This window comes from Gallinula chloropus, assembly GCF_964237585.1.
Source record: "Gallinula chloropus genome assembly, chromosome: 11".
Lineage (NCBI taxonomy): Eukaryota > Metazoa > Chordata > Aves > Gruiformes > Rallidae > Gallinula > Gallinula chloropus.
In genome coordinates, this window is record NC_140096.1 from 1,575,299 (window position 1) to 1,597,809 (window position 22,511).

The window sequence follows — 22,511 nt, forward strand, 5'->3', positions numbered from 1 at the left end:
CGGAGCAATGGCATTTGTCTATCCAAGTAACGGTTTCACGTGATGGAGCCCTGTTTTCCTGGGGATGGCTGAACACCTGCCCATGCCAAGCCATGAGTTTTCTCACTTTTACTCCTCTGATTTCCTTCCCTGATGGCTGGGGTTAAACCACAGTACTGCTGTGATTGTATCAGGGCCAAATTCTTCTAATTGCAACTCTAGGTCCATTGCCATTGCAAAACAGAACAGCATTTTACTGTATTCCACTACATAGCTTCTGTATTGTCTTGCTCCAAGTTCAGCAAGAGATCTTTTTCTTAGAGGATTACAGGATATCAAGTTCTTCTAATTTGTCCCCTTTTTCTTCCCTCTGTTTTTCTAAGTTTGAATTTTTGGTACAAAAACTGCAGAAACCTGCAGGAAACAAACTGCAGACTTGGTTCAACAGCTTCATGTCTCTCTTGTACTGGGGACCCCAGAGCTGGATGCAGTACTGCGGGGACACACACATACATCTCACTAGAGCAGAGTAGAGGGGGAGAATCCCCTCCCTCAACCTGCACATTCATACTGAGGCAGTGCTTGGGATCTCTTTTGTACCATGCTGCGTGTTTTCATGATATTGGCCTTTTACCAAGTTCATCATACTTTTGGGTTTAAAATGGAGAAAGGATTTAGGAGAGCTGCGGATGAGCACTAATGAATCCATAAATAATCCGATCACTAAGTCTCATTCAGAATGAACAAAAAAGGGAATGTAATTCCCTCTAGATATATAGCCAAAAACTAATAACTGAAAAGATCAGTTTAATACTTTCATGACAAAGAACACTTTTCTAGGCAGCTGTCAGTTGACAGGTATTACAGAAATTCAGCACTTTTCCTCTGTTAGATGAGTGGATGAGAGCAGCACAAAGTAATTGTTTCTGGCATTAACTTTGTCAACCATTTCTAAACAGTATCTCCCTAATGTGCTTGTCCCAAATCACTTGTTTGGGGTCTAATTGTGGCCCCTTTCAGTTTAGCAATACAAGGTGGATCACAGTCCCGTAAGACACAGCTGGACCTGCCTGAAATGCCAACTCAAATTGTCCAAGCTCAGCTGAGAAAGACACAATAAAAGCAGTTTTTACACAACCTTTGTTCTTTCTCCTCTTTCCTGGTGCTGTCCCTTGGTCAGGGCAACTAGCTACTGATTATGAATTGAGTAAAATTGTTGGACATGGAGGCTGTGGAGGTTGAAAACAGGTTCAAAACCCAAGTAGCAACAGCTTGCCTAAATGGGGAGTACAAAGAGGAAGATGAAGGTGTGTTCCACCCTGTGCTGATGGCAATACCTTCAGTGCAGGGTCTTAGCAGCAATGCCTATGTCTCGCTGTGGTAGCACAGAGCTAGGCTTGCAGGCATCACTCCTATTTACCCTGCTTCTCAGCCAGGTTCTGTAGCTGCCCCGAAGCGCTGCCCCTGTCATTGCCACCTGAAGGAACAACCATCCTGTTCCTGACGCCGATGTGGCAAAGGGGCCAGAGGACACCGTGAGCTGGAGCGCATCACACTGCCCGTAAGGCGAGAAGGGAAACCAGCTGCCCACCGAGGGGAAGACGACATAAGGCGAGAAGAAGGGAAACCGGCTCCCCACCGAGCGGAAGACAACGGCCGGCGCGAAGGACCCGGAGCCAAAGGCGGCCTCTGTGCCAAAGCACTGCTGTGCCTCAGTGCGCCCTGCCTCAAGATGGCGCCCAGCGCCTCAGCACCTCATCGCGCAGGCGCCACGTCTGTGACACCGCCTCTACCGGCCTCGGCCGCCTCCGCAAGGCGCTGCCCGGGGAAGTCGGGGTTGCAGCCTCGGCTCATGGTGCCTTCCTTCCCGCAGGCTGGAAGATGAGGTTGCTGGCGGCCGGACTCTTGCTGGTGGCACCTCTCTGCGCTGCCTTCTACCTGCCCGGCTTGGCGCCCGTCAGCTTCTGCGAGGAGGGCGAGGAGAGCGAGGGCTGCAAGGTGAGAGCCGGCGCGGGCGGGCCCAGCGCGGGCGGGCGCCCCCGCTCCTCGTATCCAAAACCCCTTAAGCGAGGGTGGGGACCCCCCGAGCACCCCTCTCCCCGCTGCCTGCGGGCCCCGGGCGTGCTCCGTCAGGCGACAACCTTTGCTCCGGGAAGCGACCCCCCCCCCCCCTCCCCGCCCCCAGCTCCTTTCCCCTTGCCGTACCCTGTGTTCGGTTTTGGGGTTGTTTGGGGTGGTTTTTTCGGTGTGAAACCCGTTTTCCCGTGGAAGCCTGCAGCCCTTCGCCGGTGCTCCGCTGCTCGCTGCAGCCCATTGCGGCGGCGCTGCCGGGGGAGGGCGGCTGCGGCGCGGCCCAGCGCCGCGGCGGTGGCCGGGGCCTGTCAGAAGTCCGCGGTAGCTCGGGGCGGGGTAGCGAAGCTCCCAAACTTGCCGCCGCGCTCCTCGGCGGGCGGCGCGCGTCGTGTCGGCCGCTCGTTTGCTCTTCCAAGCCCGTATTTTCATACTTCTTCTCTCCCCGCCCTTCCCTCTTCCAGTCGCTGATCGAGCTCTTCGTGAACAGGCTGGACTCGGTGGAGTCGGTTTTGCCCTACGAGTATGATGCGTAAGTGCAATCGCAGCGGGCTGTGCCGGGAGCCTTTGGGAAGCCGGGTTTCTGCTCTCCTGGTGGGGTCTGTGCGTTCCTCACAAGCGGTGGGTTGGATGTAGGGATGGAAGAGTAAAACAGCTCGGCGGCAGCAATGAAATACAAGAGGGTGGGAAGGATGGAGGCCCCACCTGTGCCTCCTCCGTTACTGTGAAGGACGAGGCCCCTGGGTTTCACTGCGTTGGGGTTTTTTTGAGCTGACCACTACATTCAGTGTTGACTGTTTGAAAGTTCTTCCAGTTAGTCAAATCTGGGAAGAAAAGGAGCTTTGTGTTCCTTGTTTCTAGCAACTAAAACAAATTGAAGAAGAGTCATTGTTATTGTAACCTTTTCCACCAAAGATCTGTACCTAATTCACAGTTGTGTGTTGGTCTTTGGGGTTCTTTTATTTATTTGCTTGTATTCTTGTCTGTGGAAGCTATTGCCTGTATTTACAGATAGTTATAGACCTACAAAGTAATGATACACAATGTGATTTGCAGTCTGGCTGCTGGGCATCCAGAAAAGAAAAACTTGCTGGTGTTATAGGATTTAGCCTCTGTAGTGCAACAGCAGCTGCAAGACCAGAGAGGAGCTCCAGCAGACCACAGCATCTCTATTTGCATTAAAACTCTGTGGAAGTCAATGAATTTAGGACTGCTTATTGAGGAAAAAGTACATAAGTGATTGTTACATTTTTTCCCCATAACCTACTGCTACCTGTGTAATCATAATGGTTACATTCTCCCTGCTACCTTCAACTGTTCCAGACTGTATGAGGTTGTAAAGAATTAGTGAATGGCATCTGATAGGGTAGCACCTTAAAATTAAAAGCACTTGCTTTCTTTGGAACATGTTTCACATTAAATGTAATTTGTAAAGTCTGCCTTTAAGAAAGGGGTGTAGTTGTTTTTCTAGAACATCTTTGCAGGAGAAATGGCCAGTCCAAGCATTATTGTGTTTTTCTTAGTATGAAATATTGTTTATTTAAGTGGTGATTTCAACAGGGTGCTTGGACTAAGTGTTAAAGATACTTCATCTTCTTGGTTGAAACTGGTAGCAAAATAGAAGTATTTCTGTAGAATATATGGCAAACTTCTCTGCAGAGGCACTTGGCATTTTACTAAAAGTGCCTGACCCACCAAAAGAAGCATGAAAACTGCTATGTTCAGGATGTAACTTAAGAAATTATTTTAGGCTGATATTTACAGTTACATGTTAATTAAAGGTCATCTTTTCCACTTTTCCCCCAGTTTTGACTTCTGTCAAGATACAGAAGAGAAAAGACCATCGGAAAATCTTGGACAAGTGCTGTTTGGGGAGAGAATAGCATCATCTCCATATAAGGTTCTTTTATCCCTTGATAAAGTTCATACTGTTTAAATTTGATAGGTGCCATTCTGATGGCTGTAATCAATAGACATAGATGAAAAGTTGATGATTGTGTGATTTTATTTTTTTTTTAAATATAAGGTCATTCAATAAAACCAAAACACCTCCCATGCCTTACCCCAAAGGCATCTTAAGGTGGCTAATTAAAATTAGGAAGCTGAACTAGTAATCACTTCTTTCCTGTTCATCTGTGGCAGAGAAATCTAGAAACTGTGTCTTAGGCAGTGTGGGTGTGTTGTGTGTTAGATGATCTGAAATCATTAGGGTTTTTTTAATGTGATATTGGAAGCTGTAAGCTGGGAGTTTAGGAACTGCTTCATGTACTTGTTTGTACTGTTGGGAAACTTCTGGAGTGGGAAGGAGAAGCTGAGTTAGGGCTCCCTTCCAGCTTTTCCCTGCTTGTGCATGCTTAACATCTGTTATCTGAACCCAAATTTTTCATTGTTGGTGCATGTCACTTAAGATCTTCTGTAAAATAAATGCATAGAAGTATTTTGTAGATCAGGTGTGTTGTATTTTCCTGTCTCAGGCCCTGCATTAGGAATGACTAAATGTAACATCTCTGAAATGCTTGTCCAGTCAACTTGGGAATATTATTTGCAGTAAAGAAGATCTGGTCAAACACTGGCTCTTAGTGCTTGAAAGCTGTATGCTGTTCAAATGCAGCTTCCAGACTGGGATTTCCTGGTGAAACTGAAAACTGGGCTGTGTTTGTGTGTGAGGGTTGCTAGATCATCCAAATCCCTGTGAGAAAAAGAGGCAGCAGAGTTTGAGTCTACTGCTGCTCAGTCATTAGGGACCTAGTCACATCTTTTCATAGGACTCCTAAGGAGGTGATGCCTCCTCCCTTGTGTAAGCTGCTCCTAGAAGTCTCTCTAAGGCTCTGAGCTAATGTTATTTTGAGTCTTACGACTGCTGGCCACAAGAAGCTTTTAAATACATAGCATAATGGGTCATTTGGATTGGATATGCATTTAATAGATTAAGTATTATAAAAATTACTTCTTTGAAATGGCAATGCACTACAGTAATTAGGAAATGCTGTTTTCAGTTAGCACTTAGGCTGTGGTAATGTTGGAATTTTCAGTCATGTTTTAAGTACATTTGCTCACCAACAGGTGAATCCTAACTGGGTTGGAATAGAAATGTGATATACTAATGGGAGCACGATTATGTTAGGTGGTGGCAGCACTTGAAGCAGGATGCTGAGCATCTTGCCTTTTTGGCAGCCTTGTCTAATAACTTAGCTATGCTTCCCCATGACAACTAAAATTAACATGAAACACTCAAAAAGCATGTAGTTAAGTCTGGTTTAGCAGATGATGAAATTACCAAAATAAAACATACTGATAAAAGAAAAAAACCCCACTACCTCTTCTACTAACTTCCAAATTCTAGCATTCAAGGTTATCTGGAGGTAGTTTATCTGGGCTACTGAAGAGATTCTTAGTAGTGTTAAAGGGAATTGCTGCTGCTGGTTATAAATAAATCTTGATATTCAAGTTAAAACTGTTGTATGGGAAATTCTGGCTTTACAACAAGGAAGTAAAGTATCAAAAGTCACCTTTACATGGAAAAAAAAAAAAGACTGAAAGACTTTTTGAAGCAAAACTGAAATTACTTTTTTGTGTGTTCTTCTGACAGTTCACTTTTAAAAAGCAAGAAACATGCAAGAAGGTTTGTACAAGATCATATGACCCAGGAAACAGTGCTGATAAAAGCAAACTGGCTTTTTTGAAGAAAGGAATGCAGCTGAATTATCAGCATCACTGGTAAGTCGTGTGCTGGAGGTTGGTTTGGGGCTTTTTAGTGCTTTTAAAAATGGTTATTGATGTTCTAAGTTCTCTTCTGTGCATTTTGTGGGCACTGCTGAAAACAATGTGCATTACATGAATGTTAAATGTCAGTGTGGAATAAGGTGGATCCCTTTCTGAGGCTGCTGTGTTCTCTGGTTTCTGTCCAGGATTATTGATAACATGCCTGTAACGTGGTGCTACGATGTGGAAGATGGACAAAAATACTGTAATCCAGGGTTTCCAATAGGATGCTTTGTTACTCCAGATGGCAGAGTTAAAGATGCTTGTGTTATAAATGTAAGTGGTGGAACGCTTCTGTTGGTATAGCAGATGCAATTTCATTTATGGTTTTATTTTTAAGCATTCCTTTACTGAGAGAGAACGTGGGCATCGATGAAGCTGAGTGCTGCTTCTGTGTGCAGTATATCATTGATAAAATTCACCAGTTCATGTAGATCTGTTAACTAATGCCATTATGCTTGGTTTATAGCTTTATTTGTATCTAAAAGCCATAGAAATGTGAGGTTTTGTTCCTGTCCTGGCTCTGGCCAGGCCAGAGTTCACCTCCCCAAGCAGCCAGCCCAGGTGAGCTGAGTTAGTCTGAGCTGTTTCCACACCACCTGACATTACTCCCTCATAAGAGAGGCTGGTCAGGGAGGGGTGCTCCTGGGTGCCTCCAGGGTAGTCTGAGTTGGGCCAGGATTTGGGTCTGTCCTGCTGTCATGCAGTACTCTGTTACCCTCATGTCAATAAGATCCTTTGTTATCACTGGGTGTGAGTGGAATTTTTTGCAGGCTGTTACTGTTCCCCTTTCACAGTGATTCTGTCAGTAAACTGTCCTTATCCCAACCCAGGGAGGCTCTGTCTGCTTCCCCTCCCCACCGTTTGGGGCTGAACCACCACAGTCCTAAAACTTCATGCATATTCATCCTTTGTCCATGCAGCAGAGCCATGTTTATGGGTGAGACCCTCTCCTACCTGTTTGAGACAGAAGCTCTCTAGTGAAGGCCTAGAAATCAGTGCTGTGTTCTAGTTGCAAAAGTTATGTCTGGCACAGTTTATAAGTTAAATGTGTCAGGACTTTCCCAGGTGGCTGGCAGATTACAAACACAGCAGTGACAGGGAGCAACTGATCCTGACAACAATTCAAAATGTGTCACTCATCCTGGGATTGGTGAACTAGTACAGTTACAGATCATAGTGATACAGTTTTTTCCTTCTTGGGGTGAGGGACTGTGTTCCTTTCAGTTAGGAGAGGGTGCTCTGCCTTGACTCTGCCAAATGGCTTAGTGCTTACATGCAGTGCAGTCAGTTTATTTGTATTCAGCAGGTCTGATGCTTCTTGAAGGGATGCATTCATCATGCATGTTTGGTTTACTGTCTAAAGTCACCTTTCAGCTTCATTATTCCTCAGGCTCCCTTGAGTACTGAAAATGGTCTGTGAATTGAATGGAGTTATAGTTAGGAGCTCAACTCCATTACTTTGAGCTTTTTATGTTAAATTCACACAGGTCCATGTTGTGTTGGGAGCTGTCTAATGCATAGAAAACAGCTGTGGCAAAGTCAGCAGCTTGTATTAAAGGGTTTGTTTTAGAGGGGATCCTTTGTACATAGGCATGGTTGGATTTTCTAGATTAAGGAGCTTGTGTCATGAATCCATGAAGTGCTGTGCAGATTGTGCATGCCAGCTACTCATACCCAATGTCAGTTTTCACCTGTAGATCCTGATTGTGATGATAATGAGGGATGATTGTTACGTTGACAAGTAAGAAAGTTGCTGTGAGGATATAACTGTAATCTCTGGGCTGAGCTTGGAATGCTTTATTTTAGGAGTATACCCAAATACCTCTTCCAGCAGACATAATTAGATCTTTAAAAATGGGGGCAGGAAAGGGATTGTTACCATGCAATGGCAGAGTTCCTCCTCTCATTTATGGAGCTGATGAGTCATATTATTGCTTCAGCTGCCGTTTTGGAAATGGAGGAAACAGGTACCTAAAGGTAGGGTTATGTTATGGCACAGATACAAGTTTAGGCTTCTCCCAGTGAAGATCTTGATTGTAGTGAGAGAAGAGGAATCAGATAAATCTAATGCAAGACACCTTCATATTTTGTTGGGAGGTGGGGGGCGGGGGAGATAGAAGTTGTATGGGAGTAGGAAAGTGGCTAATATACACAGTAAATAAATGAAGTTTTCTACTTGGAAACTCAAGTACCAGTCTGTCATCCTGGTCCCTTAATTCAAATTAATTTTTTTTTTTTAAAAAACAATGGCATTGTTGAGGAGAGATGGAAATCCAGGTCTGCTTAGTTGACTCTGGTATCACCTGAGCTTTATGTAGTTCTTCATAATTCCCCATTCAGAAAGGATAGGAATGATAAAGCGCAATAGCCACTGAAAGTGAAAGGTATCTTCTTGAAGCAGAACCTGTTTTGTAGTCTTGGTAGCTGGCATGATTGCCAGGGACATTGGGAGGGAGGGGAGAAAGAGTGAATCTGAATTACTTGCACCTTGAATAAATATGTTCTTTGAACTTGTTTTGGCAGCTTTTTGTGTTTAAATACAAAAATGGTGCCAAGTACGTTTAAATTTTACTAGTAACATAGATGTGGTACTTTGTGGTTTGTATTTCTATAATACAATGTAATACATAGAAACCTCTATAAATATTTTACACAGGCATATTAAAAATTGTGAATGCTGAAGCATTTCCCTGCCCCTGCTCTTCCATTGCACAGTTGTCTGTCTTTAAAGTTTCTGACTGCTTGCGCCCTCTCCTGTTGGAGAAGTTTCTCAATCTCTTGATGATATTTTGTAGTCAGAGTTTAACAAGAAGAACACTTTCTACCTCTTCAACCACGTTGACATAACAATCATGTACCATAGTGGGAAGGATGAAAACTGGCCTGGTGCAAGACTGGTGATGGCAAGACTGAGACCACAGAGGTAAGTGTACATTAAAGGAGCAGGTTCTAGTACTGGGGACTCTTTAACAGTAGCTGCAAACTTAGGAATGATACTTAGTGTTAAATTCTGAGGAACTGGTTATTTTGAATTCTGATAAAGCTTTCAGTTTACTGTTTTTTGGCTGGAACTGTCTAGTTTTGCAACTGTGTTATTTAACGTTGCTTTTAAAATGTGCCCTGAAGCCTCTCCTGATGGAAAACCTGCTTCTGTGAGGTCCTTAGAACCTCCCACAAACAATGCAAACTTCCTTATGTTTTTATAGATTTTCTTCTAGATGTATATTACTTTTCATGTAAAGTGAGAAACATCCTTTAGCTGAGTGATAGTTTCCTGTGTCATCTCCTTACTGATGCTTCATTGCCTCCCAGATGTCCTTTGTATGAGTGTATGTTATTTGTACAGGTATACTTCTTCCTGAGTTAGTTTGGATACTCAGGTATAGATGAAATATCAGGTTAATACTGGTATTAAAAAAGCAGAAGACAGCTACTTATTTTCTAATAAGACTAACTTGTTTTCTTAAAGCTTTGTATCTGCATTTCTGTGTTGACCAGAGAGGAGATGCAACAGTTTGGAGGTCAGAAACAGACTGAAGTGATTACTTTGGCCTCTTGCCAGTCTGTTCATGCACAGTTCGTACTTAGATATATTTGAAAACCACAGCCTGATTCTAAAATTTAAAAGTAGATTGCCTTTATCTTCTTTTTTTAGTTAAACTCTTCCCTCTCTTCTACAGAGATTAAGTACACCCTTAAATTATGTTACCACAGTTTCTCAAGTCATACAGACATGGGTGGTACAATGGCTTGCATATACCTGCTTTCTCTTTTGCAGTGGAAGAATATATTTTTAGAGACTTATACTTGCTGTGCAAATTTATTCCTTCCATTTACCTTTGCTCTGATGTGGTGGCAAGAAGCTTGTACCAAGCTAGTACTTGATCAGTTGGATCCTGAATGGCTGAAAAAAGAGAATTTGTCTTTTCACCAGTAATGTAGAACACAAGGGGGCAGAGTTAGGTTAATTTTGTCATTCTCTGACCTGGTGTTTTGCTTCAGCCTTGAAGATCTCCTGACAGAGTGTATTTGTTGTTGGAGCACCCTAGGCCTTTCATGAAAGTTTTTGTTCTCTTGTGGCTTGACATAGTTGTTGACATAGAATCATAGAGTGATCTGGGTTGGAAGGGACCTTAATTATGGTAATTTATATAAAGTAGAATTGTTTATCTAACTTGAGTAAATACAACTTGCCCAAGAGGGTGTGGAAGGGTGTTAGAGGAAGCTCACAGGAGTGAATTCAAGCAAACTCTAGGCTGTCTTTAACTTTGTGCTTCTATAGCTGCAGTATTTCTAAAGTACTGCAGGGAAGTGTTTGCATATTTGGACCTCAAATGTGGAGTGTTGTTCTGAGTTGTGTATTTTTCAGTGTATGGAAGACTGACAAGAGGTGAAATTAGACCACTTCTATAGGAATGGAAAATGAAAAGGTTCCCCCAGTAATGTCTTTTGTCCCAGTGTAAAAACAACCCCATTATAGTAGTACTGCTACTACTAAAAAAGGCACTCCCAAATCCCCCAGAATAAAACAAATGTCCTTCTTTGAATGAAACCTGGGGGAAGGTGAGAACCTGTGGGAGACTGATAAGAAATTCTCTTTCTGACTTGCTGGTGAACATACACTGAGGTTAAGTCCCTTATCAATAATGCAGTCTTGTTAGAGTGTGGAAAGGAGGTATAATGGCAGAGAAGGGTATTTTGTGCAAAACTTACTATCTTACCAGGTAAAGATCTTTACACTTCAGTACCCAGTTAATCAAGCAGCACTGTAGTTTAGGACTAGGACTTTATTCTGTTTGCAGCAGAAAGTGGGTAGGCTGAAACCTCATCTCATGACCTTTCAGAAGTCTGCAGTTCTCATCTCCCACATGCTTAGCAAACAACTTCACCTGTAATGTTCTCAAATGCCTGTAAGTGTGAACAAATATTAACTGAATGTAGGACAGCATTCCAAGAATCAGATCCTTAGGGTGTTTTCTGTGGACTTTTTAACTCTTGAATCAAGTACTTGTGAGAATTAGTGTTCAAATCTGATGTGGCTTTAAGGCTGTCAGAGAAATCCTGAATAATGTTATTAATTATATGATTTTTTTTCCTCATTCTCTCTAGTCACAATGGAAGTATTAATAAAAAATTATTTTTAAGATCTAACTTTGGAAGAAGAAGGGGTTCTCAAAGAAGTTGGATAGCTGTTATAAAATTTACACAGCTCTCCTCATTTTTTGTTGTGGTTGGGGTTTTTGTTGTTTGGTTTTTTAATTGAAACTTGTGTTAATTACCTTTTAGGATTTGTGAAAATGTTGTAGAGCATGTGCAATTTTAACCTCTTTTTCCCCCCTCCTTAGCTACAAACATACAGATGAGAACAACTTAAGTTGTGAAGGTCCACCCATGGAGATTCCTGGCGAATTCACCAATAAACTTAATCTGATCTACACTTACTCTGTGACATTTGAAGTAAGTATTGAATCTGTTACATGAATATGTAATTCCCCAAAAGAATGAAATCAGAACAGCTGGATAATTTGCTAATAGCTTTAACTGGGTTAAAGCAGTGTAAATTCCATGAGGATGGCCTTGTGAAGTAGTTTTTTAATTTTTCCAAAACCAATTACTTTTCCATTACTGTAGCTTGTGACACTTGTACTGTGTAAGTGAAAGACTCTTTATTTTGGCCTGTTGTGTTAGTAATAGAAAAGAAATGGGTTGGATAACTGCAAGAGTTGTCTGTCTTGAGGTATGCTCTGTTTTCAGAGGTACTGAGAGTCTCAGGTTGAAGAAATACTTGCATTATGTTTGGAGATGCTTTTGTGTTAAATGTTGATTCTAGCATATTTTAAGGCTGGTTTTTCTAGTGACATTGCAGATTTTGCCTCATATTGCTTTTATTCACTAGGGGTTTTTTTTTCAGTAGGTGGCCATTTATTTTTTTAGAGTTAATACTTCGATGTTTACTATTACTCTGCTGCTTTTACTCAGCCTTAGACAGGAGGAAATTAGGCATGGAACCCCAGTTTGGAAAGTGAACCTCCTGTGGGGGTGAAAATAATTTGGATCAAGCTACTTCAGACCTGGGTACCTTGGTTCCAGTCTGTCCCAAAAGCATGGCTGTTTTTCTGCTGTTGGACACCAATCTTAGAGGAACTGGCTGGAGACCACCAGCTGATCTTGTGTCAGCACTCCAGCAGCCGTCACTTGGTTCACAGATTTCATTCTACCAAATTGAATTTGATTTGAACCGCTGACCCTGAGCTGCGAGGCTCTGTCTCCTGTTACTTTTCCCTTGAGACCCCCAATCTTCTTTAGACTCTTGATTTTACTACATGAATGAGCCTCCTGTCTATTAACATTTGCGTTTTAAGTCCTGATGATAAATTGCATTGTGAACTTCGGCTGTAACGACGCGGTGTGTTTGGGCTACCTACTGCTTGGTCCTCAGGCATGGAGCAGAGTCCTTCCAGCAGGTGATGCTCAGCACGTCTTCAAAACAGCTGGCTTTCTCCCTTAACCATTAGCCATGGTTTGAAACAATACCTGATATGCATTGCTTTTTATTAGTAACTTCAAAACAACTTAAAAAGGGGAGCATTTGTCAGTGAAAAGTATCTTTAATTAGGAGAACATCAGTTTCAGTAAGCCTAAATACAGAAATCAGTTAAATATGTTAACTGTTTTGTGGTCCTAACACAGCAGCTGACTTCTGAAGAGAAAGCTATAGCATCTGTTTTAATTCATTGAAATGGGCAGGGTAGTTAGATCTGTGCATAGGAAAAGTATAAGTGATCATGCTTCTGATGTTTACTATGCACAGGTACAAAAATGTAAGCACCTGAGCAGCTTGGTACTCAAGTAACAATCTTTTAGAAATACACTTCTGACACTCTGTCCCAGCTAGCAGTGAACTACTGGTTGACCACTGATTGGGCTAATAGAGAGCAATTTCAGGTGATTTCAGCCACTTTTTGTGGTGCAGTTCTTCACTGTTACATGTTCTTGATCCAGACCAGGAATGGGAACTCAAATTTCTAGAGTGGAGACAGAGCCTAAATTTTGAGAATTAACTATTCAAACTTGCCACCTGGTGAAAAAGTTCTGTTGAGCTGTCTAGTGCTGGACCTAGTAGGGCTGGATAGATGGTTGGACTGGATCTTGAAGGTCTTTTCCAATCAAAACCATTCTATGAACTTCACACCAGTCTGGAAATAGAATTTGATAGCAGAGCAAAAGATGCACCTCCCATGAGACAAGCTGCAGAGGTTGAGGCATGGGAGTCAGGAAAAAAAAATCACCACCTGTACAGCACTCAGGTCAAGCATTTAGAGGAGGAGATAAGAGAGGGTGGAAGTCTCTTTCAAAGGTGAAAGTTGCTGAATGATTCCTTCTTAAATCATCCACAGGGATATGAAAGCTGACTGCCAGGAAAATACTCTGTATCAGACTCCCTTATGGCAGGGAGTGAGGAAGCCTGTGCCAAGTACAATAAGATTATGAGAGAGAAATTCCAGGGGGAGCTAGAAACACGCTCAGAAAGTATGTTTAACAAAGTCAAGTTTCAAGATCAGTTTGTTATGTTGGGAGCATCTTGTAGTGATGGCATGATTGTTTTTCAGAGCATGTTTGGGAGCTGCAGGGAGCTACACACCGAGTCATGGAGAAAATGAGGCTTGATGAAGCCCAGTTGGTTGGGGATGGGTGGGGACAAAAGGTAGAAGACTTGGATGGGAAATATCAATAAACAAAATATTCTTTGAGATGCTCAGGAGATAAAAAGAACAAATGCAAGAAGGAGGCCTTGGGCTGTTACCAGGATTAGATATTAATGCTGAATGGAAAATGTGTGGAAGACATTTGATGTGCTTACTCCTTCTCAGAGACTGCAACAAACTTTGCTTATTTCTATTATTTGCTGATTCATTTTTGTATAGGAAAAGAATAATATTAAGTGGGCTTCCAGATGGGACTACATTTTGGAGTCCATGCCACATACAAATATCCAGTGGTTTAGGTAAGATTTGCATTTATTCAATAAATAACCTTTCAGGGAGCACAAAGAGTTCATATTTGTGCTTCTAGGGATACGTAATTTCTACTGTGGTTTAAAAAAAAAAAAAAAGACTGCTAGTTTTCAGGCAAGAAAACTTTCTTGTTTTCATATGTGAAATAACTTTTACCAGTCTTCCATCTCTTGGGAGCAACTGTAGTATTGCATTTCACCAGAGGAATGCACCGTTAGTGTCCAAACGGAAAGCAGCCTCCATCATTTTACTTTATCAGCTGCATTCTGTAGAGCCTTATTGTTACTGTCTGGCTTTCTCTTGCTGCCAAGTGAGCAGTACATATGTGTACTGCCTGTTTAGTACTCAGCAGCTGCTTACAGTAAAAAGAGCTGCATTTTTTTACAAGTAAAAGATGTCTATGTAAAGCTCTTACTTATTTCCCTCTGTACCATGCAAATGATACCAAGTAAGTATATAATTTATGTTGAAATGGTACTGTTTTCCAATCTAAAGCATTTGAAAGGGCTGACCTGATTAAATGCATCTCAAAGTATTAAATGGCATGATGTAGATTTCATTGATTGATAGATATAAAATCTCCTTGACAGTGTAAATTAAGAGCTGTAGCTGTTTCACAAGGAAAACTCTTAAGTTATATAAGGAGGAAAATAGAAGTAATATGTAGCTGTCTTGAGAATTAACAGTGTATCATAATATACTATTATTCTCACTTCTGGCTCCTAAGAAATTGTAAAGGTATTGCACTTAAACCAGAGTACTTTCTCTGGATGGGAAAATACTGAAAGGCCTGAATGACTCAAGTTCAATCTGGAATATCTAAGTCTGTTCCTCAGACCTGAGCTGTGTGTGCGCTGTGAAATCAAAATGCATGTCCTGAAACCTGAATAAGGGGATTGAAAGCTTGACTTTTTCTTCCTCCACAGTATAATGAACTCCCTTGTAATTGTTCTCTTCTTATCTGGAATGGTGGCTATGATCATCCTGAGGACTCTTCATAAAGATATTGCAAGATACAACCAGATTGACTCTTCTGTGAGTAAGCTTTACAGCTCTTACACGAGCGTGCTCTCCTGGTGATAGTGCTTTCAGTTAGCTTTGTACACAGCCCAAGGACACGGGTGACTATCAAGAATTTGATACACACTAATATATCTGGGGGTTAAAAATAGCTTTGTTACTATTTTGTCTTTTCTAACAGCAGGAATACATGGGCAGATGTGAGAGTCTTTTCATTTGATGAACTTGACTAACACAAATTGACGTTGCCTTGTCTGTGCTTAGGAAATATGGTGGAATCTCATGCTTTGCCTCTGGTTAGGAGATCATAATGTTCCAGTGCCTGTGCAACAATGTCTGATCACCAGCTGTGTTAGAACTAATGGTGGGGGGTGTGTGTAAATGACTTTTCACATTTTTATTTTATTTTTTTAGTTGTGATGGTCACTGGGTCAGACTGAATCTGGTTTGACTTAATGTGGTGACTGGAGTTTGTTGCCTTCTGACTGAATTTGTCGCAAGTTCTTTTGAAATATGGAAATGGGAAAGGGGCAGGTCCCTATAGTGTCTTGCTGCTTTAGTGGAAAAGAATGTAACATTGTGAGATAAAAGACTTGACCAGTTAACTGTGAGTGAAAGGCTGAGTAAAAATTACTCCTCCTCATGGGTAAAAGTGATATCTGCAAGCCAAAGATGAGAAACAGTGTCAGATACAACAAAGGTTTCAATTTTCACTGTTGTTGCTGTCTGTCTGGATAAAGAAATACTTTAAAATTCACAAAAATGTTTCATATTGAAACTAAAACATCTGAAAGTACTTTTATTCTTCTTTGTGGTTTTGATATTTAATATCTTTTGTTAATGCAAATCCAGACAGTAATTGAAGTGGAAGAATTTTTCACATCCTTTAACAGATCATTTTTGTGAAGCTCCTCTTTGATCTCTCAATTAAATTACGTTCAGTATCTTATATTGTGTTGTCTTTATTAGTTGGTCATTCTTAATGTGATGAAGAGCAAGACTTGTAGAAGCTTGATTAGTTTCTATGGATAACAGCAGGGATAGGTGTGACTTTCAAAAAACCCACCATTTTTTATTTTCTTGCCAGTTGTAAGAGACTTAATCTCTTGCTGTCCAAGGAGCTGATGTACAGAGGTGTGAAATAGTTGTGCAAAAGAGGACCTGGGCTGAGGAAGCTGCAATGAAGCAAATGAGTATCTCACACTTAGGGAATGCTGAGGATTGTCTTGAAAAGAGAGATGCACAAGGCAGTAACCGTGATCTTTAGCATGTGTGTATAACATCCAGCTAATACCACCTGGCTTTTGGTGTGGTGTAGCTTTAGTGAGACATACATCGAGTGAAGGGTTTAGAAATTGTTAGAGTACTATTAGGGTCCCTTTGACTAAGAGAAGATTCCTGAACTGAACTTAAGAGAACTTATGTCCTCTGTTTTATAAATCTCTTTGCTTGTGACTGCTTGAGTGAAGAGGACTTTTTAGTAGGGCATGTAGGGATAGGGTGAGGGGGAATGGTTTTAAATTGGAAGGGGCAGATTTAGATTGGGTATTAGGAAGAAAGCTCTATGCTTTCAAGTTTGGGTTTAAAACCAGAAGGTGTCTTTTGAGTGCGTTTGCCAGATTAGGTGTTGACACAAAATGCAATACCAGCTGTTCCAAATCTGTATACTTTCTATAACTAAAGTACTGAGGATTTATTTCTCCTTAGTGTTCATGTTTAAAACAAAGGAAGATTTGCTTCAGGTGCAAACCTGTTAAACTCTTTCGTTACTTAAGAGTTCCTGGGAAAAGTCTTGTGTCTTACCTCAACACCTTTCTTGTCATCTGAACTTGAACTAGTTGTGATGACTCATAGGTGGTCCTTAGGTTTCTTTAACCAGACAATCCTTTCTTTACTTGAAAAGCACTGAGGTATTGTAGTCATACCTAAATATATGGTCTAATTGTCTTTGCAGGCAGAGTTTTGTTGTTTTGGGGGAGTGTTTTTTGAATCAGAGTATTATCTGTGCTTGTCAGTTCTCCATTTTTTTATTACTTTATGGGATTTCTGAGAGTTGTTTCTAGCCAACAAATCCAAGTGTATCGGTATGGGGATGGCAAAGATAATCTTCCAGGTGCATAATTTGTCACAAGTTAAGATGCTTTATGCCATTTGCCTATTTGGTCTGTATTCTTTCTTACCCTATTTTTGTGAGCTGTAATTCTAGTGGTAAGCAGTCCATTGAACTAAACTCAATGCTCCAAGGTTGAACGAAATCTGCAGCTTTTAACTTTGTGAGACAGAGTGGTTTTCTTGAGGGGCTGGTGGGGTGTGTGTGTGTGTGTGTGTGTGTGTGTGTTTGGGCTTTTTTGGGGAGTGGACATGTTTGTTTTCAGTGACTTTATTGAAAAGTTTTATTCTTCAGCAGTGGTTCCTTAGAGCTGCTGGACTGAGGCTATTCATCTGACCATCTCTGACAGTGGGACAGAGGGTTGGTACTGGCCCTTAGTGATTCCACTGAGCTAACTTTCTTCTGGAGTACAAGAACCATTTAATTCTCTTCCTATATTGTCATCAAGACCAATGTGCTTGGTAGTGGAAGCAAAAAAAGATAAATGTTTATCTTGATTGAAATATAATCCAAGCTAAATGAAATGGAATGCTTTGTTTTAGTTTAAATTTAAAATTATGTTAAATGGTTTGGCTAATTAAATTTTGTTTTTCTTGCTTTAAGAGATGAAAATTTTCCTGATGAATCCTGCCTTTCACTGAACCATTAGGGGGTTATAAAATCAATGAGTGATGAATCAGAGGCAATTAGTCTGCCTTTGGATCTAAACTGGAAGTTAATCAAACTTTAAATGCAGATTCTGCATCTGGTTTGTGTTAATTCACTACTGCATTCTGTACCTTTGCTGAAGACATTGTTGATTTTATACAGGAAGATGCCCAAGAGGAATTTGGCTGGAAGCTGGTTCATGGAGACGTCTTCAGACCTCCAAGAAAGGGGATGTTACTCTCTGTCTTCTTGGGCCAAGGAACACAGATTTTCATTATGACTTTTATTACTTTGTGTAAGTAACTTCGAGGTGATGCATTTCTAATATAATAGTGCAAGGAAGAGCCAATATTATTAAACAAATGATTTCCAAAAGCAGGTCAAGTCCTACCTTTAGTAAAACAAATCAATACTATTTTATACCCATGGTCATCATGATAGCTTCAGTAATGCTGGCCTGAGTAGTGTCATTCCAGGCGTGGTGTCTGAGCTCATTCAAATTCTTCATTGCAGGAATGAAGATCCCCTGTTACAAGTTGCTTTTTAAAAAACAAAAACAGTTTGTCATGGTGTAAATTATCCAAGGATCCAGTAATACAAGTTCAAAGACATGTAATCAAAGCTTTAACGTCCTCAGAATGCTTTCCGAGTAATGTGCTTGACTCTGCAGCCTGCAGCCATGCAGAAACAAGAGCAAGAATACATGTCAATGAAATAATAGAGCTTTGAGATAATGTGATGGCCTGCCATAAATAGCTGTATCTATGTGTGGTGATGTAAACTGTCTCAACGTGGTGGTTCAGTATATGCTATCCATAAAGTACATTGCTATTCCTTATTGTACAGTAGAATTGGAAAATATATTGATATTTATTACAAAAAAAAATTTCAAATTCTTCAGGTTTTATCCAGATTTTTTGGTCTTTCATAGAGGAGCTTCTCTCTCTTTTTTTTTTTTCTATTCTTTATGTGATGCTGTAAGATTAATAGGATTTTCTTGATGCACTTGTCTCTCAGTGTTGATCTTTAACTTACTTAACTGCAATAGTTCCCTGTGCAACCAGTGTAATACTGAAAGAAAATGGCATGGGTGTGTATGTGAAATCCTTTTTCTGTCAAAAACCAAAACTTCCCATGAGAGATCACTGACAGAAGCCTTTTCTGAGAGCTCTCTCTCAGCTGGGCTCTGCTGTTAGTTGACACACAGGCAGCCTTCTTTTTATTAAAAGGGCTATTTTTGAGGTAGCATGTTCTTGAGTAAACTTTGTCCATCATGGTGAGCAAAAGCCTGTTGTAGAATTCTAAGCGAGTCACTTCTACCTCTAAGATGTTCTGTCTTCATGTTATTTCCACCTGAAAAACAACAAACCCCCAGCCCCACAAACCCCACCAAAAACAAACTAAAAAATTTCCAACAGATTCTCTTCCCAACAACAAAAAAAACCCCAAACCCTGAGCTCTATCAGAGGTTTTGGTTTCTCCAGACATTGTTCTGAGATGTCATTCTTGCTGTGTATTGAACTTCTCTTGTTACATAGTTAATGTGCATGTGAAGTATTTTACAGGGTTGTCATAGGATTTTGGGAGCAGATATCTTAACGCTGAAATTTATTCCAGGTTCATTGGTCATCTCTGTGTAGCATTTTAATTCTCAGTCCTTTGGCTAAAACACTTTCTATTTAAAAATTATGTGGAAATAATGCTTTATTATGAATGAAACAGTGACATTAGGGGTCATGGCCATGTGATGGGGATAGATGAGAGCTTATGTACAGAGGTTTCATTTAAGTATCTGGTAGTGAGACATACCTGCACAGTGATATGTGTTATCAGGGGATTTTGTTGTGTGTCCACAAATGACTAAATCTTTGTCTCTTTAGTCCTAGCTTGCCTTGGTTTCCTTTCTCCTGCCAACCGCGGTGCTTTGATGACCTGTGCAGTGGTATTGTGGGTCTTACTGGGAACTCCAGCTGGTTACGTGTCTGCTAGAATGTACAAGAGTGAGTATGTGGGTTTGTTTAATGTGACACAGCAGGTTGAATTCAGCGTTGCTGGGCTTGATGTAAATCTCAGTCTGGAGCTGATGTCTCAGACAGCAAATCTACTTCTTGCTGCTGTACTGCAAAACACTTGGAGAAAGTTCTGAACTTGAAATTGTTTTTACTTTTTCCCCTCAGCATTTAGAGGTGAGAAGTGGAAGACAAACGTTTTGCTCACAGCTCTGCTTTGTCCTGGGTTAGTATTATTTACCCTCATACTTTCCTTTATTCTTAAGTATAAATGAATCTGAGGTGGGAAGGAAGGAGGAAAAAAGTGAATTGTTGCATTGCTTGTTTGTGTGTTTTGTTTTTTTTTTTTTGCTGTTCTCCAAGTTGCTATTCCGTTGGTATGTTACCTATCTGTGAATATAAAGTGAGTTCTGAGGAGTTGGAGCCTGGTACTCTAGAACACAGTTTCTTAGCATCTTGTTTTGTCATCAGTGGTGGGGGTAGGGTGAATGATGTGATTTTCTTCCAAGGTAATATCGCAGCCATTGAGAAATGCACTGGGCACAGTGATAGGCTAATTCCAGGGTGCTACCACAGCACTTGGTATGTTTCAGATAATGCTGTCTTCACTGTTAATAAGTGTGGTCACTTTGACAGGAGCTATGTGGGTTTGTGGTAACTTTGGAGTGTCTGTAGTGCTCTTTGGTAAGTAAGGAGAGGCAGCTCTTCAGGCAAGGACCTCTGTTGCTTTAATTACCAGTATCAGTCTGTTCTTGGAAACATGTTATTGAAAAAGACATAAGCTAAAATACCAATTTTTTTAAAGTAGCTGTACTAAACAGTATCAGTTCAGTATGTCTCTGGGTGAGAATAACATGGAGATTCTCTTAGTTATCTTCTATAAATATACCCAGTATTGGGTATGGCTGTAGTGTGGCCGATACTGTGGCGCTTGGGAAGCCCGATTGCTCTCCTAACTTTCATTTCCTCATAGGTCTCACAAGATCTTTCATGAGGGTTAGGTCAGTGAAGAAAGGGAGCAGAAATTAATTTCTGCTGCAAGTCTTTCATATTTTGTGCTTGCAACTTTGAGTATGTGAAGCTCAGAACACTTGTACCTAGCACGTTTGGCTCGACAGCCTGCAGAAAGAGGAGCAAGAATGCATGCTAAGGAAATCATGCTGATGTGACATGGAGATAATATGCTGGCCTACCACAGATAGCTATGTATACATGTGATCCTGTAACTTGTCACAAGTTGGTGTTTTATTACATGTTATCAAGGACAAATGTCCTTGGCAAAAGTTGAGAAAAGGTTTATAAGTAACTTCTTAAGGTATTTCTCCCCTCCAAAGAAAAAGTCCAGAATGAATAAAACATGGCTTGGTTTTCAGGAAAGTAAAATTTCATCAAATGAAACATAATGCACTCTGTAAGAGCCAAGTGTAGTATTTCTGTGTGGAAGTCTTATTTCTAAACAAAATGTGCTTCAGTCTCCCTGCTGTCATTTAGATATTATCTTGAGAGGGAAGAAAATATTTATCAGTGGAAGGGATACTGTGCTGATCGTTTAAACTCCCAAATAAATGAAATTTCACAGAGGAAGGAAAATGATTGGGGATGGTAGCACAGGAACAGATGTCTCCATTATGCTATGCTAGTTCAGTGAATTTGCATAATATCATCAACAAGCCTAAGGCCATTACAGTCTCAGTAGACTGATGGGAGTTGATATTTGCAGTATTTTTTTCTAACTTTGGAGGGGGTAAGTGAGGTCTGTGCTACGAGCTTGGGCAGATGAGCAAGATGAGCAAGACTTCTAAAACAGATCTGATCTTTATGTTTTGTTCAGCAAGGTGCTTACACCAGGGGTCGCTTGGGTGTGCTTATTGAGTAAGTCTGTTCCCCTAAACAGTTTTGGCAAGTGTAAGGAAGGCCTCTCCCAGGAAAAAAGGAGCCTGCCTATTGTTCTAATCCTCCCTCCTTCCTTTTAAAATCAAATGCATTGGAGGGAGGATGTATGTTCACTTCAGAGCAGTTTAAATTGCTTCAGGAATACTTTTTTTTTAAATAAAACCAAGGTAAGGGTGCAATTTGCAGGGGCCCTTCCTGAGGCTGAATCTTCTGTGATGCACCTCTGAGTCCATAAATGAAGACAGTTCAAGCAGGCTCTTGTATGGGGTTACCTTGCTGCTTCATATTCAGAAGAGAATGTTAGAAATCTTCATCATGTTGGCTAGTGTTTTCCCAGGTTGTTTAGAAAATTTGGTGGATACACGTAGTTCAGGAGGGAAGAACAGTTCTGGAGACATGCCATAGCTCATGTAGTCTTTATTTAAATTCTCCAGAGGTCTGGGCTACTTAACTGTGTAACTCCATGAGGTCTTAATACAAAGACACTTGTTGTAGGGAAGAGTCTTTCCTCTTTAATGCACCTGTCTGCTACCATGTTGCTGTGACATGCTGCAGCAGGGTGTCCATTTTTTAGGGGTGACATGTGGCTTCTTATGTATGAGGTTCTGCTATTGCTGTGTTTCTTCAGAGGGAATTTGCTGATTATAAAGGACCTAAATTAATTGACTGGCAATAATAGTAAAGGTGATTCAGAGAAAAGGGTGTTTTTTAATTTATTTTAGCTTTTAGTATTTATTTGTATTTTTACAATGGATATTTCTGTTACTTTTTGGTCTTGTGATCACAGTCTTTATTTAAATAGTAGCTTTACTACTAAAACTTTTACTAGTTGCATTAGAAGCATTGGATGTTGCAAGTGATTCTTCATTAACCACACTATTGCTGAAAGGATTTAGAATTGTTAAGGGGTGAAAGGTGGCAAGAAGCTGCATTTTTCTTATGCAGATTTTTAACTGGTTTATTGGGATTTTTACATACTGGTACTTTTTCTTCCCTGAATGT

At 40.8% G+C, this 22,511-nt stretch overlaps 1 protein-coding gene across 1 annotated transcript in view; it reads left to right on the plus strand.

Moving 5' to 3' along the window:
• Positions 1-1,860: 1,860 nt before the first annotated feature.
• LOC311195904 (transmembrane 9 superfamily member 2-like) overlaps positions 1,861-22,511 on the plus strand; it is a gene marked incomplete at its 5' end in the record, with an annotated part of 31,007 nt that continues 10,356 nt past the window's right edge. The window contains 12 exons of the mRNA XM_084269351.1: positions 1,861-1,977; positions 2,289-2,581; positions 3,856-3,949; positions 5,639-5,766; positions 5,958-6,087; positions 8,610-8,737; positions 11,160-11,271; positions 13,740-13,819; positions 14,756-14,864; positions 17,770-17,902; positions 19,488-19,607; positions 19,785-19,842. Coding sequence (XP_084125477.1) covers positions 1,861-1,977; positions 2,289-2,581; positions 3,856-3,949; positions 5,639-5,766; positions 5,958-6,087; positions 8,610-8,737; positions 11,160-11,271; positions 13,740-13,819; positions 14,756-14,864; positions 17,770-17,902; positions 19,488-19,607; positions 19,785-19,842 — 1,502 coding nt within the window. The remainder of the gene's footprint in view (positions 1,978-2,288; positions 2,582-3,855; positions 3,950-5,638; positions 5,767-5,957; positions 6,088-8,609; positions 8,738-11,159; positions 11,272-13,739; positions 13,820-14,755; positions 14,865-17,769; positions 17,903-19,487; positions 19,608-19,784; positions 19,843-22,511) is intronic.